At 45.8% G+C, this 18,330-nt stretch overlaps 1 protein-coding gene across 1 annotated transcript in view; it reads right to left on the reverse strand.

The window, feature by feature from the left end:
- Window positions 1–18,330, reverse strand: part of slc38a6 (solute carrier family 38 member 6) — a 69,692-nt gene that overhangs the window by 12,869 nt on the left and 38,493 nt on the right. The window contains exons 7-8 of the mRNA XM_038775598.1: window positions 17,718–17,803; window positions 11,141–11,199 (exon numbers count right to left, since the gene is read on the reverse strand). Coding sequence (XP_038631526.1) covers window positions 11,141–11,199; window positions 17,718–17,803 — 145 coding nt within the window. The remainder of the gene's footprint in view (window positions 1–11,140; window positions 11,200–17,717; window positions 17,804–18,330) is intronic.

An 18,330-nucleotide genomic window follows, 5' to 3' on the forward strand; every position in this document is an offset into this window, starting at 1 on the left:
CAATGCCACTTTCCCACATTAAGAAGTCTTACAACACCAGGTTAAAGTCCAACATGTTTGTTTCAAACACTAGCTGTCCTTCCATTCACCTGAGGAAGGAGCAGTGCTCCGAAAGCTAGGTGTTGTAAGACTTCTTACTGTGCTCACCCCAGTCCAACGCCGGCATCTCCACATCATGACTTTCCCACATGATCCCCATATCCCTTGATGTCATTAGTCCCCAGAAATCTATCGATTTCTGCCTTGAACATGCAGAAGGACTGAGCTTCCACAGATGTAACCATGCTCCATGTAACCAAAATAGGCTGCAGATGTTTTGGCCGATCCTCCAGCAGCAAGCTGACTGTAGCTACCTTTGAATTGCAATACAATTAGAAAAACCTTGTACTTGGGAGTAGTGTGGGAACAGGCTAGTGTATATAGAACAAACAATCTATTTAAAAATCACTTCAAAAACATGCCACAGACATGCATCGTATCACATTGTAAATTGCAGGGCATCTTCAAACCTGCCATTCTATAATTCAACTGTTCCATTCTCATTCTCTGGAGACACTGGGCAGAATTGGGTCAGCAGATCATTATACAGCACACAAAGGCAAAGAAAGATCATGTGGGATGAACAAGGCTGGAGATCTATTACTAGTTTTGCAGCCCTTATGTTGAAAGCTCCACTCATATGGGCGGGATTTACCATTGTTCATGCTGGTGGGAAATTCCAGTCCCATGTCAGCACACAGGTTTCCCGGCATCAAGGGGTGCTGTAAACGGGAAATCATGTTGACAACGATGGGCTGCCTCCACCGCCAAAAAACACATGGTGGGATGGTGGGTTGGTAAATCCCGCCCATTATTTTGCTGCAAACTGCATATTCAGAAATAGCATGCAAGCATTAGTACTAATCATCTATCAACTTTTAGCAAAACCCAAAACATCAGAGTTACCACCAGAAGATCTGAAGCAGTCAGTCACTTACAGGCTTTGTTTCCACCCTGGAACAGTTGTGATAAAAGAGTCTCATCCAGTTTATTCAAAAAAATTTGAGGCTTACATTATTAATCTTCTCATCTAAATGCACATAGATATAAAGTAACGGGACTGAGGTTAAACATTTTCCCCTTTTCCGCCCACTATTTACCACGCTTCTTAGGTCTCAGCTTCTGAAAACAATTGCTTAAAACAAAGATATATAAGGCAGCTTGGACCTCTGATTTACACCCTCTCGAGGGAAATGCTTAACCATCACTTCATGGCTGTGTCATGGGAGTGTCCCTTTAAGAAAGGTTTTTGTCTCATCACATGGCTTCAGTTATGTCATTGTATGGGTGGAGCTGGGATGTGGCTGTATGAGCGGTTTTTACTTTTGCTTTCAGTTTTGGCTGCTGTGGTCTAATACAGAGAACAGAAATGTTTTGAAATGTCTCTGTTTTCATTTTAAAGATCTAATCCAGTAAAAATCACCTTGGTGGTGGCTTTAGATATACTTTACTTTCCGGAAGGGTTGAAACCTGCTGGTGAGACGGGGTCAGAATCTCAGGAAAAGCCAGTCTTATTCAAGTGAGAATGTTGAGTGCTAGGCCACGCCCTTATAAAGGGGTTTTTTGTTTGTGGGATTTTGTTTTTGAATTGGAACAGTTCAGGGGGAATATATTAAAGTGTTATATAGAGATTACTGTACCTGTGGGGTATCTTAAGGTTTGTAATTGATAAAAAATCTTGCTGTGTTTATATAAATATTAACTAAGTTCTTAAAATAAAGCTTATTTTAATTAAAGTGTCTAGGAAGACTGTTGAATCACACCTCAAGTGAAGGCTTTTATGCTCATCCTAGCCAAAGTCAACAAAAAGTTAGAAGTCAGGTGAACTCCATAATACACTTTGGAGTTTTAAACTCTGGCCCATAACAGTTGGAACTCAAACCCTCCCACTGCTCAATGGGATTGCTTGCAGATACTTAAAACGTCACTACACAGTCAGAAACAATCTCCTTTAAGTTTATAAAACAATTTTTTGACGTTTTGGGAAGTTTAACTGACCCGATGGGGCAACAGTTCCTCGCATGACATTTTTGGGAGAAAAAATAAAGAGGAACCTAGAAAATAAAGGTTTTTAAAATTCATTTCTGAAACATGGGTGTTGCTGGCTAAGCCAGCATTTACTGCCCATACCTCACTGCCTTTGAGAAGGTGGCAGTGTGCTGCCTTCTTCAAACCATGCGTTGTTGGAACACCTGCAGTGCTGTTAGGAAGCATGGACATGGGTAGGATCAAAACAAAAAGTTAAGATTGATGAAACTATAAATGGGAGTTGAAGTAATTTTTGGATGGCTCTTTAAAAAAAAAGATTGATGCATTGCCAGCTAAATATTTTAAATTACAATTTTTTCTGTCGCAGCAAGTTGATAGGTGGAGCTACAGACTGGAGAATTCTCAAGAATGAAGGGAAGTTAGAAGAAATTTTTTCACAAAGTGGGTCATTAAATATACGTTACCAGAAGTAGATGCAACGTCATAAGAAACAGATTATTCAAAATTAGGTAAATATGAAAAAGAATTAAGGGATGGGCAGGGAAGTAGGATTAGAATAGGCAGTAGTTGAAACAGGAGGACTAGCACAGGAATAATAGGTTGATTGACCTCCTCATATGCTGGAATTTCTTTGATTTGATGATAATCCAGGGATGACGCAGACTTTAGAAAGAAGACCATGGCATAAATTCCTGATATTGACACACACCAATTGATCATGGGGGGCAACTTCAATTGCATACAGGACCCTCTGATGGACCGATCAAACCCCGGAATGGGGAAAAAGACAGGCAAGGCTAGGGAACTGGGAGCATTCATTAAGCAGATGGGGCAGTGGACCCATGGCGGTTTCTACGCCCTGGTGAGAGAGAATTCTCGTTCTTTTCGCACAAGTAGACACCCAGATCGACTTCTTTGCAGTGGGGAAATCGGTACTTCCAGGAATAGCAAGGGTAAAATATTCCCCTGACCATGCTCCACACGACATGGATGTGAGGTTGAAGACGGGTTGTGCCCAGCGCCCCACATGGACCTTTTGGCCGACAAGGCTTTCTGCCAAAAAACAGGCCATTATTAATAACCAGAACGGGGAAGTCTCACCTTCCACTTTGTGGGAGGCACTGAAGGCTATGATTAGGGGAGAAATTTTAGCCTATAAAAGGCACGTAGAGACAGGAAGGAGAGGGCGGCTAGGCAACAACTGATCAACTCCATCCTGGAGGTTGACAAAGTACTCCGATGGCCAGACTGTAGAGCTGCTGGCAGAGAGGAAAAAGCTGCAAATTGGCTTTAACCTGTTATCCACCAGGAAAGCAGAACACCAACTCCGCCAGACGGGGGGGGGGGGGGGGAATCTTCTACGGCACGGAGAAAAGGCTGGCCGCCTACTGGCTCATCAGTTGAGAAAGCAGGCAGCCACGATGGAGACAGCGCAAGTAAAGAATAGCAGAGGCAGACTGGTAACCAAGCCAAATAGAGGTCAACCGGATGCGCGAGATCTTCTACTGAGGGCTGTACACCTCCGAGCCCTCCCCGACGGGGGCATTGGGGTGAAACGGTTCCTCGATGGACTGGACATGCCAGTCGTGGGGGACAATAGGCGGGGGAAAACTGGAAGTACCAATAGGTCCTGTATGCAGGAGAGATAATGGAGAGCATCAGCTCCATGCAGGCAGGGAAGGCGACGGAATCCGATGGGTTCCCAGTGGACTTCATAAAAAATTTGCGCCAGCCTTGGCCCCACACCCAAGGGATATGTTCGCAGACTCACTAGCGAGGGGCACCCTGCCTCCCACGCTAACACAGACCACGATATTGCTGATACCCAAAAAAGACAAAGACCCGATGGAATGCTGATCATACAGACCCATTTAGCTGCTCAACGTTGACGCAAAGATACTCAAAAGGTCCTGGCCAAGCGACTGGAGAACTGCATACCAGAGATAGTCGCAGAGGACTAGATGGGCTTTGTCAAGGGTAGGCAGCGAATATCAGGCGGCTGCTGAATGTAATAATGACCCCGCCTGGGGAGAGAACACCAGAGGTGATCACCACCCTGGATGCAGAAAAGGCCTTTGACAGAGTCGAGTGGAAGTACCTCTGAGGTATTTGAGCGGTTTGGGCTAAGAGCAGGGTTCCCCTCCTGGGTGAAACTCCTGTACAATGTCCCCAAGGCGAGCATTCGGGTCAACACCACCAGCTCTGAATACTTCCAGCTGCACAGAGGCACACGTCAGGGATGCCCACTGTTCCTGGTCCTGATCGCCCCAGCAATTGAACCCCGAAAAGCGGGTTGGGGACTCTGGAATGAAGCACTGAGCAGGGCCAACTCCACCTCCTCATGTGCAAGGCATAGCCTTATGCAGTTTAAAGTGGTGCACAGAGCACACCTAACTAGAACCCGAATGCATAGGTTCTTCCTGGAGGTGGAGGACAAATGCGAACAGTGCCAGGGAGGCTCGGCCAAACACACCCACATGTTTCTAGACATCCTTCTTCGTGGCGATATCCAAGGTTTTGGGGGTAAGGGTGGAGCCGTGCCAGAGTATTTCCAGGGTATTGGAACCGCCAGAGCTACAGATCGGGAAGGACGCACTTGCTTCCTTAAATCGCACGTTGGCGAATCCTGCTTGGCTGGTGATCAGCAGCACCACCCACAGCTGCAGACTGGCTGGCAGACCTGGCGGAATTTCTCCACCTGGAGAAGATTAAGTACAAGATCCGCGGATTTCCACAAAGCGTGGGGGCCATTTTCTGGCCTGTTCCAAGACCTGTTTGTGGCGACTAGGGAAAGAGGGGGAGGAGGAGAGCAAATAAGAATGCATAGGTTCAAAAAGGGGGAAGGAGGGAAAAGGAGATGAGGAGTGAACCCAAGGGAGCCACAGAGAAACATGCGGGGAAAAGGAAGATGGGCAGTAAACAAAAGTTGCAGAAAAGATGAGCTGAAAACTGCAGAAGGACAACCTGGGTGGAAGAGAGGCTACCAACGAAGGTACAGAAACTGTACAACATGTAAATACCAGGTACACTATTTGTTAAAAGTATCATTTAGTAAAATTGAAAAACGCCAATACAAACATCTAAAAAAGAAATTACGTTTAACAACTTGATAGTACTAGAGAGCGGTCTTCTCTTCAAAAACCCCATCTGATCCTCAGAGACCACCTCTGGCACACACCTACAGCCCATCTAAAAACTGACCCACATCAGCCTACGCCCACCTCGGGCTCAGCCTACCCCCCGCCCCGAAGAATTTCCCTCGCTGCTACCTGTCGCTGCAGCTGGTGGACGAGCACGAGACTCGCCTTCTCCCCATACTCGTACTGCACACCCCAACACCCTCCGCAGCTGACCCACCACCCTTCCCATTGTCAAACGATCTGCAACAACTCCTTTGTGAGGCCAGAGTATCTCATATCCACTCAACAGTCACCGATGCTCCTCCCTCCCCATCCTATCCTTATGGGCCTTGAACAAAATAATCCCCCCCACCCCCGGACCACCACCTCCAAGGCCTCCCAAAACGTGGCTGCCGATACCTCCCCATTCTGATTAGGCTCAACATAATTCTTCATCGCCACTCCCACATTCCTACAGAAATCCTGGTCCGCCAAATGCCCTGAATCCAACCTCTACCCTGGCATCTGAGCCTGACCGTAAAGAAGTCTCACATCTAGATAGTGCGGGGTGTGGTCTGAAACCACAATTCCTGCATATTCCCAACCTTTCACCCTCTCATCAGCACCGATTGGCTCACCACAAAAAAGTCAATCCGGAATATACCCTATTCAATTGTGAGCAGAAGGAGTACTCTCTCTCTCCTGGGTGCTCAAACCTCCACAGATCCACTATCCCCATCTTCTCCATAAACCCTCCCTGCTCTGGCGCCATTCTCATCCTCCCCATTTACTTCGGTTTGACATATCCACCCGCGGCTCCAAACAATTAAAATTTATCCCCCCATAATCTGGTGAAAGTCCAAATCTGGGATTGTTCTTTTATAGGCCTCATGAATCCAGCATTGTCCCAATTAGCATACACCTTCACCAACAGCGCCCAAGTCCCCACTAGCACCCCACTCACTGACAAACTTCCACCCTCCCCATGTCCCGCACCACACTAGCCCCTGTAAACCCCTTTTTCTTGTTCAACAGTATAGCGACCCCCCCTCGACTTTGAGTCAAGCCCCACGTGGAACACTGCCCCACCCACCACTTCCTCAACCTCACCTAATCTTTCACCTGGAGAAGCATCTCCTGCAGGAAAATCACGTATGCTCTCAAGTGCGCGACACCTGGAACTGCTTAACTGGCTCATTTGGCCGGTGGAAATTCCACGTCATGATTCTCACCAGCGGCTTATGTTCTGCCTCCCCCGCCCCGTAGGGTCTGCCATTATCACCCTTCGGCTCCGCCCCCACCCCTGCTCTGTTTCGGGCCCACCCAAAATGGAAACCTGCCCCTTCCAGGACCAAACTCACCCTCCATAACGGCCAAGTCACCCCCCCCCCCCATCCCCAACTCCCCTTGTAGCCACCTAAAATGGATGCTGAGCTACAAAAATAAGCCAAGCGCTAAGACTGCTGGGAAACAGACAGTTTAGCCAGACCAGCAGTCTGCAAAGAGAGCATTTTGCATTCTGCAGCAGCAGAAACCAGTTTGGGCTCAGGTGAGAAGACCTTAGCTAGGTGCAAATGGCAAAACGCTTTGCATGCTAATGAGGCAATCAGACCTGAACACCCACACAATAGATACATTTGATTCTGAATGGACACATTTGAATCAAGGCCCAGACATCGAGGCACCAGAAACCTCCAAACAAAAGGGCATAAGAAACGCCCCCCCATCACGGAGACCCCCTCGCATTGGGGAATTAAAACAGTATCGATGAGGAATTGACCCAATAGGTAAAGCCCGCCCAAGAAGAGGGAAGGACAATGGAATCCCTATAAAAGACAGGGACCTCGTGTTGTCCGGTCTGCTTTTCCGTGCTCCGGCTCTGACCAAGACCTTGAAGATCCAATCTGACTCCAGCCGTCGAGCACCAGCCGCCGAACCGTAAGTGCCAGTACGACGCTCGCTACGCGAACTAAGCCCGCTAGAACCCCCAGTGACCAGAACGTTTGCTGAAGGTTGCAGCCCAAGACCAGGACGAAGGCCTCGCTCCCTGACCTTGCCTGTTCCTGTTAGATAAGTATTCTGATTACTTTAGTTTAGTCATAGCTTAGTCTCTTAGTGTGTGCATGAATATTTATTATAACTGTATAATAAATATTATCGTTTGGACCTTACTAATCGGTGTATCGTCTTTATTACTTTGAACTTGACCTTGGAATACTCGTGACGGTGTCTATACGGCACCTGGCGACTCCTAAAGCTGAATAAATACATAAGACAGAGCCTAGTGGTGTTAAGCACTTGGAAGTTAATACACCCCAATAAACGCGTTTTACGCCCATAGTAAAACGTGCAACACCCTCCTCCCACACTGGCTAACCACTGCAGTGTCCTCCCCCCACTACTTCACTAGCATTTCTTGTTAGCGTGGTGACTCCCACCTGAAGGCCCTACCCAAAAACCCACCATCCCCATCCCACCTGCATCCCCCTGTTGTTTCTCTCTCGACCTCCTTCCCGGCCCTTCCCCACACCCAACGAGAGAAACATCACCCCAAAATGGCCCCCATGCAGAGCATTGTCGCACCACCTTACCGCCCCAACCATTCATGCACTGCAGAGAAACAACAGAGTGCAATACACTCTAGTCCTAACACCTTCTGAAAAAAGCAGCAATTTAACTTCAATACTGTACAAAAAAACCAACAAAATGCACAAAGCATGGAGGTGCAACCACCGCCATCACAACCTTTCCCAATCGGCAAACCGAAACGGGTAACAAAATTCAACAGAGACAGAACTTCCACACATATTTCCCCCATCAGTCCTCCCTAGCTTAATGTTCCTTAATAAAGTCATTCGCCTCAGCCGGTGTCTCAAAGTAATATTCCTGGCCCTCGAAAGTGACCCAGGTCTGGCCGGGTACAACACCCCAAACCGAATCTGGCGCTGGTACAACACTGCCTTGGCCTTGTTGAACCCTGCCTGTCCCCCTCCGCACCAATGTCCTGATGTTTCCTCCCCAAATTGCAATACCACTGTGCCCTGGCCCACCTCACAATCTTTTCCTTGAACTTGTGCATACGCACAATCACTGCCCGCGGCGGCTCTTCTTGCTCTTGTGCTTTGCCTCAGGGACCTATGGGCCCAATCCACCTCCGGGACCTTACCTGGCACATTCTCATTCACCAACCTGGCCAGCATCCCCACGACATAGCCCATTGCACTCAGTCCATCCACTCCCTCTGGTCGGCCCACAATCCTCAGATTTTGCCACCTGGACCGGTTTTCTTGGTCCTCCATCTTTGCTCGCAGCGTCTTACAGATACCCCCCAGGATCGCCATCTCCACTTCCAGTGTCACAATCTGGTCAGGCACCACTTTCTGGATCGTTCTCCCCTGCATCTCCAGGCTCTTCTCCACCCGTTCCAAAGTCCTGCGAAGAGGTGCCACTGCCCCCTCAATTTTCTTTGACCAGTCACTGTGCATTTCTTTACGCTACTGCCGAAATTCGTCCTTAATGAAGCTCATCAACTGCTCCATTGGCAACTTTCAAGTCGACGACTACCCTTCTGCCTCCGCCATTTTTGCAATTGATGTTGCGTCACAAGTCTCCCAACTCCTTAGCCAGGGTTCTCACTGTCTTCTGTCGCGTTTGATACCCCAGACATGTCCATCCAGAGGAGAGCCAATCCCCTTCCACTCTCTGCATAACTTCTGCCAAAATTCCCCAAGCTCGGGTAGAAGGGGCCAAAACCAACACCTTCAAGCAGGTGCCACCCTGTGTGCACAACTCCCTCCAAGGCCGCCACTGGAACTCCAGCCAACTCGAGTCATTCACGTATGTGTTCCCAAACAAACTAAGGATTTCTTCTGAAGTGAATACCACACCTGGCTTTACACGAGGAATCATACAAACAGTCCAGGATGCCATCGGCAGAAGTCTCAATCATCTTAGGAGGTGCAGTGGATCCTCAATAGAAGGCAGAACAAATCAGACTATATGATCTGTGGTGTTTAAAAAAATGCTAAGTCACTAACACAATGAACGGAATGAATTCTATCTGACGAAGATTCAGGACCTCAGACACAAGTACTAACAAAGAATAAGAGGATATCACACTACTGGAAAATTCGGGCATGCATTTGTTTTCTCAAAAGGTTAGGGAGAGGGCAAAAATGTACATAAGTACAGCAGTTTTAAATCAATTTTAGCTGCTTTTGAGCATATCGTTACTTGTATGGTACCTCGTGCACAATTGCAATTTGTACATTTGAATGAATGAGCCTTAAAAAGCTGCTCTACTGTAGAGCTATAACTTTCATAATTATGTTGTACTATAATGCCAAGGGATAGCCCATGCATCTGGACAATGGATCTGTCTCAGGTTAAGTAGTGTCATGGTACATATTTTACAGTAATGTTCCATTATCATTAATTCCAGTATAAAATACGACACTTGACAAATATATAACAGCTGCACCATGCAATTAAATGAAATGTCCAATAAAAAATGACAGTTGCTGCAAACTTTCCACATCTTTGTGCATTACATGGTTAGAAGCAATTTTTCTGGTTCAATTTCCCAGCTATTGACAGTGGCAGGTCAGTAGGCGGGAATATCCCAAGGCAGATTGGGGGCAGTAGATTGCTGCTCTTATGCCGTGTCGTTCCATAGCACATTATGTAGGTTAAAGGTCAATTTTCTCGCTATTTCCCTTCACTCATTCCCTCTATAATAAGCTTCTCACAGGCTGGACTGATCAGAACAAGCAATTGCAGAATGAACAAGCTATTAATGACACGAAAAAGTGGAAAAAGTGGAGTGCAGAATTTTAATTTTCTTTGGCATATTGTATTATCTGTATCCTCTCTCCTGTCAACTCCTACTATGATATTATGTGGAAAAGCCTGCTCCCAGGGCCCGTCAATGCTGAATAGAAAATTGGATGTAAGACATTAAATAGACTGAAGTGATGTCCTTTGCCACCTAGTCTTTCTTCATTAAAAGAAAGGTACAGCTGAGAAAGGAAATTAATTTGTTGGGAAATGAGGGAGAACTTTTAGCGTATCACTCCACAGTACAACGTAGTACAGCACCAACACAATGCCTCAAAGACAAAGGCCGGGATTCTCCGACCCCCTCCCCCACCGCTTCGGAGAATCCCGGGGGGGGGGGGGGGGGGGGGCACGAATCCCGCCCCGCCACCCCTATTCTCCGCCGCTGTTTTTCGGGGGCCGGCGGCATTCCGGTCATGCCAGTCAGGGAGCGTTGACAGCGGCCCCCCACCGGCGATTCTCCGGGCCCTGATGGACTGAGTGGCCATCCAGTTTTGGCCAGTCCCACCGGCGTGAATTACTCACCTTACGCACAGTGAGACTTGGCAGGTAAGTGTACGGGGGCGGTCCTGGGGGGGGGCTATCTGACCCCGGGAGGCCCCCCCCCACGGTGGCCTGGCCCGCAAATCAGGGCCTACAGATCCTGTGGGCGCGCTGTTTCCGTGGGGCCTTCTTTCCTCCGTGCCGGCCCCCTGTAGAGTTCCGCCATATTGCCCGGGGGCGGCGTGGAGAGGAGAATCCCCGCGCATGCGCGGAAATACGCTGGCCGATCCACGCATGTGCGAACTCGCGCCAGCTGGAGCGGCGCCAACCACTCCGGCGTCAAACTAGCCCCCGAAAATTTGGAGAATTCCTCACTTTCGGGGGCTGTTGACGCCAGAGTGGTTGTTGCAGGTTTTCCCGCCGGCGTGGGGACTTAGTCCCCAGAAGGCAGAATCCCGCCCAAAATGTTCTTCAATTGATATCCATGTCTTATTGTAATTTTCTCCACTAAAACTACAATGCAGTGTATTGGTGGTCAAAAGGTACTGATAAATCACATTCAAATTTGCAGAATATGTATTGGCACATGCTGGATTAATCTCACGACCAACCACCCTAAACATTACAACCCATTTAACAGTATTAAAAAGGTAACAATATGAAATTACACTCACCACAATGGCAAAGTAGACCATGAACAAGATGGACAAACCACTTGTGTAACCAAGGAACTCTGAAAATAATAAAGTGAGTATTAGGAAGTCCCAAGTAAAAACATGGATGAGGGGGAAAAAATATATTCCACAATAGTTTACATGAAGGAATTATTTTCTGTAACCTCATGGGCAAGAACGAGCAATACTTGCAAGTATTCCATTTCCCTGCCCCCACAAACAAAGAGCACACTGAGCACATAACAGTTGCACATGCAAAAGCATCTACTGGTATATTTGGCAAATTAGCAGCCATTTGCTATGGGCGTGTTCGGAAATAATGGCATACACTCAAAACACACATCACGTGATTCTCTCACTACCCACTTTTTCCTAAACGAATGGGTAAGCCCACAACCCACTCTTGCGGGCTTCCCAGCAGCCTTTACGCCTCATGGGGTACACCAAAGTCCTGCGAGGTGTCAAAATCAGAATCCCACCCAAGGGGGGGTGAACAAACGGCACACGCCCAAGTAGTTTTAAAACCTACTTAGACTAGCTTACCCAGAATCTACTGGCCTCCCGGGATGTCCAGCCTCCCCAGCAAGGCTGCAGCCGGGCGCTGTTCGGTACTGGTCCACACAAACGTGGACCAGCACTCGATGGTGGATCATCTGGGCCATCAGAGGCCCCTGGATCATTAAGATGGTACCCTGGCCCTCCTCCTGGAACGTGGGCACCTCGTCACTGCTAGGCTAGAACCTTGGCCCAGATGACACTGCCAAGGTCAGGACCAGAGGGAGGCCATGCCCATGACAGGAGGGTGGAGTTGCAGGGTAGGTAAGTAGGGGCCCTGAAGAGGTTCTCACTTGGGGAAAAAGTGACCAAGTATCGTTTGATAGTGTTGCCGAACTCGCCGCATGGGAAACTTCCTGCAAAGCTCACCATAAATTAACTTAATTTTTCCATTAAATTCTGTCCTAGGTTTATACGTTTGCAACTACTGATTTATTTATGGTTCAATGAAAAATACTATGAGGAACATATTTGGAATAAAGATTTTCCCCAAGTGTTTGCCAATCATCTATCATTTTGTGTTAAGGACTAGGGAGAGGTTGAACCAATCAAAAATTGATTTTATGATAAGACATTGAGGCAGAGAAAAACAACTATGAAAAACATTAACTGATTGCAGTTCCACACAAGCAGAAACTACCTGTAAAAAGTCCGATTGTAAACCCAAGCTACGTTTATCGAACAAACGTAATATTAGGGATTTTGGCATTAACATGGCTCAGTATGTGAAATTAACACTTTGATTTAAAAACCATATTTAGTTTTTTTAATAAACAAAAAGGCAAATCACTAGTTGAATGTAGCTGTGGTAGCAACATCATCAGAACTGAACCTTCCCCTTGGAATGATCAAGTGTTTGCTATCCTAAGGGCTGTCCCTAGCAGCCTAGGTGGTCAGCTATTTACATTTTCCAGATATCTGTGGTGCACTATACAGAAAGAGTGAAGAATAGGAGAATGTGGAATAGAGTCCTTGAGGAGAAGTTGTGAAGAGGAAAGAGACAGAGTCTGGAATGGGGGCTATAGAGAGGCCCTGGGGTCAGAATTTCCCAGAGACAGGAGCAGTGGTAGCAAAGTGATGAGTGTAAAGGGCATAAAGAGGATTAGCCAGAGGTTGAGACCTGGGATCCTTACTGTGGCAAATGAACAAAGTTATACTTGTGGCATTCCAAGAATTTGTACAGGAATAAATAGGGAAGGAGGAGGAATATTCTTCAATGGAAGATTATTAGACAGCGGAACCCTTCAACACATTTTGTTGGGTGTTAGGTGTTTGACGTGTTCGGGCTGCCACATTGTCAATTCATCAGGAATGTCTCTAACCAAATCTGGCAACCTTAATTCTCCCAATGTCGAAATCAAGATTCAGCAACTGAGTCCTAATTCATTCTGCTCCAGAATCAAGTCGATGGAACTAATTATTTCACACAGTCTTTCCCTCCTTTCATAATCTCCAAGCAATTTGTTAACTTGTCACTTCTCACATCCAAGTCCTACTTTTTTCATGCTTATCAATAGGCTTTGGCTCATCACCTGTATTCTCAACAAGGACGTGCCTCAACAAACTTTATAATTCCATTACAGTGTGGAAAAGCCAAGTTGGCTTCCTCGGATATTGTTTTTGGATATGCATTGCACAATACACCTTTGTGGTAGCCCATGCGCTTTTGGGGACAAACCAATCTTTTATGTTGGGAAATAGATATCTCTGGGGGATGATTTCTGATCAAGCAGCCTGCTTCCAGTAACTGATCATCTGGCCAAGTTCCCTGGCACAAAAACAATAGGAAAAAGAACAAAGGGTGAACAATAAATGAATTATAGGGAGTACATTGTGTGTGTAGTTCTGTTTGGAGTTTAGAGCAAGCTGGCTAGAGGGAACAATTCTTTCAAACAACATGCAGTTTAAACTGTTGGCAAAATGAGGTTTTAAAAACCTTGCTAACTGAAGAACTCTGGTAGCAGTGATTTGAATTTTTGGATAGACAAGATGAGGATTTAGTGGGGGCAGGTGAAGAGATGAGAATAAGACCATAAAACCATAAGACGTAGGAGCAGAATTAGGCTACTTGGCCCATCGAGTCTGCTCCACCATTCAATCATGGCTGATATTTTTCTCATCCCCATTCTCCTGCCTTCTCCCCATAACCCCACATCCCCATATCGATCAAAACCTATCTATCTCTGTCTTAAAGCCACTCAGTCATTTGGCCTCCACAGCCTTCTGCGGCAAAGAGTTCCACAGATTTACCACCCTCTGGCTGAAGAAATTCTTCATCATCTCGGTTTTGAAGGATCGTCCCTTTTGTCTGAGGCTGTGTCCTCTGCTTCTAGTTTTTCCTACAAGTGGAAACATTCTCTCCACGTCCACTCTATCCAGGCCAAGCAGTATCCTATCAGGTTCAATAAGATCCCCCTTCATCCTTCTAAACTCCAACGAGTACAGACCAGAGTCCTCAACCGTCCCTCATAGGACATGCTTTCCAATCCAGGGGTCATTCTTGTGAACCTCCCCTGGACCCTTTCTAAGGGCAGCACATCCTTCCTTAGATACAGGGCTCAAAACTGCTCACAATACGCCAAAATGGGGTCTGACTAGAGCCCTATACAGCCTCAGAAGTACATCCCTTGTCTTGTATTCTAGCCCTCTCGACACGAATGCTAACCTTGCATTTGCCGACTGAACCTGCACGTTAACATTAAGAGAATCATGAACAAGGATTCCCAAGTCCCTTTGTGCTTCTGATTTCCTAAGCATCTTCCCATTTATAAAAGTCTATGCTTCCATTTCTCCTTCCAAAGTGCATAACCTCACATTTTTCCACATTGTATTCCATCTGCCACTTCTTTGCCCACTATCCTAGCCTGTCCAAGTCCTTCTGATGCCCGCTTGCTTCCTCAATACTACCTGTCCCTTTACAGATTTTCAGCTGCAAACTTAGCAACAGTGCCTTCAATTCCTTCCTCCAGATCATTAATGTATATTGTGAAAAGTGGTGGTTCTAGCACTGACCCCTGAGGAATACCACTAGTCACCAGCTGCCATACTGACAAAGGCCCCTTTATCTCCACTCTATGCCTTCTGCCAGTCAGCCAATCCTCTATCCATGCCAGGATCTTACCCTGAACACCATGGGCTCTTAACTTATTTAACAGTCTCCTATGCGGCACCTTGTTAAAGGCCTTCTGGAAATCTAAATAAATCATGTCCACTGGTTCTCCTTTGTCCAACTTTCTTGTTACCCCCTCAAAGAAATCTAACAGATTTGTCACACATGACCTCCCCTTGAGGAAGCCGCGCTGACTCAGTCCTATTTTATCATGCATTTCCAAGTACTCCGCGATTTCATCTTTCATAATGGACTGTAAAATATACCAATGACCGAAGTCAGGCTAACCGGCCTATAATTTACCGCCTTCTGCCTCCCTCCCTTCTTAAACAGGATAATCGGATACAAACTCTCAAAGTGTGAAATCTACAACACTGGATTTATAAACCCAACACCCACATTAATGGAAAAGGACTTTCAACTTGCACAAGTCACATGAGAAGACAAACAGACTTTGTTTTTAAAAACAGCAGACACTGTTCAGAAAGCTACTTAACCAGCTAAGAGACATCTAAACCAGGGTATTTTAAATAGCGGATCGCGAGCGAGTGTTGGGAGGGTCGCGGAGCGATCGGTCGCAGCCCTACTGATCGTGAAGAAGCACCCAACAGTCACAACCAGCTTTCCTGGCTGCAACTGGTCTTTTAAATGTGAACAATGCAGTCTTCCTGCCAAAAGCGGCGGCAGAAAGCAGGCCACGTGCCTGACCTGTACGTGCATGTTACCCACCCTGTACGTCCGTGCTTTTGGCGTGAAGTCACAGAAGAGAGATTCCCCCATTTTCTAGCTGCAAGCAGGCAAGGCAACAGGACTGTGAAGAACTGAAGATGGATCATTTTGTTGTAAGGAAGAGAGAGAGGGCCAGAGGCATAAACTGGCCAGGATCTCACAACTGAATCGGCAGGAGAGGGCTACACAGGAGAGTCCAAGGCAGGACAAAGCAGTGATAGAGTAAGTTGTATACAGAGCTTCAGGGCCTCTGCTGAATGGCCTACTAAGAAGAAACTGAAATCAAGAACAAAGCAGTATAACAGATGATTTCTTGAGGTATGGCTTTGTTAATTGTGCCACTGCAAACCAGGCAAGCCCATCTGTTATATGCAGGGAAGAACAGGCAAATGAGAGTTGGATGCTTACTATGACTTTTCAATTCTGAATGAACTGAACCTCAAATTGCAAAAGAAGGATGATAATTGCTTTTCACACTGTAAAGAAATAGATGCTTTCCAAAAAGTAATTGAAAGTTTGGCAAATGCAAGAACAAAGCCAAAACTACTACATGTTCCCTACACTGCTACGACACATCGAAGAAAACAGCATTGTGTTGGAACTGTCAATAGACTGGCAAGCCTTACCCAGTTGCATCTGGCTGCACAGTTTTGTTGCTTCTTTCCAGAGGAGATGTTTCAAATTTTGAAAGAGAAGAGGTGGGTGAAAAATCCTTTAAGAGTCAATTATTAACTTACAGCTGATTCCAAATGAAGTGACTGAACATCTGCGCCTTACCTGTGACAGCACATTAAAAACACCAAGTCACTGAAGCTGTCAGCATTCTGGAGTAGTATCTGAGGAGTGTCCAGTGCTGAGTGAAACAAGCATTTTGTTGCTATTGCCTTTCATAACGACCTACATGTGCCAAGTTGGAATTTCCATCCTCACAAAGATGAAGACAGCACAAAGGAACTGGCTAAACTCTACACCTGATATGTGCATTGCCCTCTCCTCCTGTGAAGCTAATTGGTGTTAGATTGTGAGCACCAAGCAAGCTCACGAGTCGAATTAAAGGTAATCAAAAATGATCTGTTGTGAAGGTCGGCCGGCAGGTAAAAGTGGGTCCTGGGGGGAAAAAATATGTTTGAAAAAACACTGATTTAAGCAGACATGGGAATGAATGGCAATACCTTGAAAATCGGAGAAAGACTGCCCCTCCCACTAACCTGTTCCAACACAAAGTTTGCCTGAGAACCAACCTCCTAGAAATCGGACTACAAGATGCCTCAGCTTACTGAGAATCCTCGGCTTTACAGAATCTTCACTTCAACTAAAGCATCAACTCTGAAGAAACTACAGGCCTGACATGAAAGAGACTGAAAATCAAAATTGCAACTGTATACAATCTTTGTGTGAGGGAGTTCAGTAATTGAGACTTTACTTTTTAAATTCCAAGGCAATTGTGAGATATAAATAGCATCCTTTGTTTTTAAACTCACATAAAAGCGTACTGCTGGACATTATTTAAATAGGGGAAAGAAAACACGCCTTTTACATGCAAACGTATTGATCACCAGCAAAAAAGGAACAGAAATTTGGCCTGTGACAGTATTATAATCACACAAATATCGCACATCAGACAGTAATGAATCAGGACCCGGTAGATGCAAGGACTGAGTTGCTGAGCTGCGTCTTCTGAATCATTGGATTATTTCTACCTAATTTTATTCCCTTTCCAAATTCCAAACAGGGATGTTGAAATTTAATCATCATTAGGATAAAGACACAAAAGAAACAAAAATAATTGGTTATCAATCTGTCACTCATTCCATGCTGGTAAGGAACTGCAGTGCAGAAGTAACATTTATTCACATAGTAAAGACGGATCTCCCAAGACAGGTGAGAAGTTTTATTATCAAAACAAAAATATCTTAGATTAACAGTTACCGTTATATCTTGTGGCATATCAATTTAACAAATCGAGAGCCTACAGTATGAAAATTTCAAAATTAGGGTAGTCTCCCACTCCCAACTCCTCTCCATTTAGAATGATCAATATAATAGCCAATTGTACAGTATTTAAAATAATCATACTTTATCATGGTACAGTATCTTTGGAAACAGAATGGTTATCAAAAGAAATATAAATTTCTGAGTGTCAATATCTCTGAATATGGAAATAAAATGAAGTAAAACAATTACCTATTTTAGGGAGAAGAGCAAGAGGCAAAACAACACAGACAACGGTAATGAGGAGGAGGATCTGTCCATTAAGATACCACGGACTCCTAAGATAAAGAAATGGCATCAGTAAGTTACTGTGACAACTCTAAGATCATGCACGATCACTGCCACAATTTGTCGTCTTTTTGGCAATCTCTATGCTCATAAGTCTGAAATATTTGCAACCATCAGATTTGCAGCCAGAAGTGAAGAGTAGATGATCCATGTCACCATACTCGAGGAGTTCCCTAGAAGCCAGTTTTCAGGGAAGTAATTTCACTCCGAGACATCCAAAAATCAGCCAAGCACACTGGGGACAGCAAAAGCCAGTGGGCCCCAGGAAAATTCTAGCTCCAGTGATAAAGAGTTGTGCTCGAGAATCAGCCACACCTCTATCAAGCCATTCATGCACAGTTATAACATTATTATAAGGAAGAGAGGGTCAGGTAGATGCCAAAGTGGAAAACTGCCCACCCAGGTCACGTTCAAGAAAAGCAGGACAAATCCATCCCGGAAAATTACTGCACTGCCAACTTGAAATCAATCATCATCAAATCGATGGGTCATTGTCTGTGTGACTGATGTGACATTT

Source organism: Scyliorhinus canicula, chromosome 2 (genome assembly GCF_902713615.1).
Source record: "Scyliorhinus canicula chromosome 2, sScyCan1.1, whole genome shotgun sequence".
Lineage (NCBI taxonomy): Eukaryota > Metazoa > Chordata > Chondrichthyes > Carcharhiniformes > Scyliorhinidae > Scyliorhinus > Scyliorhinus canicula.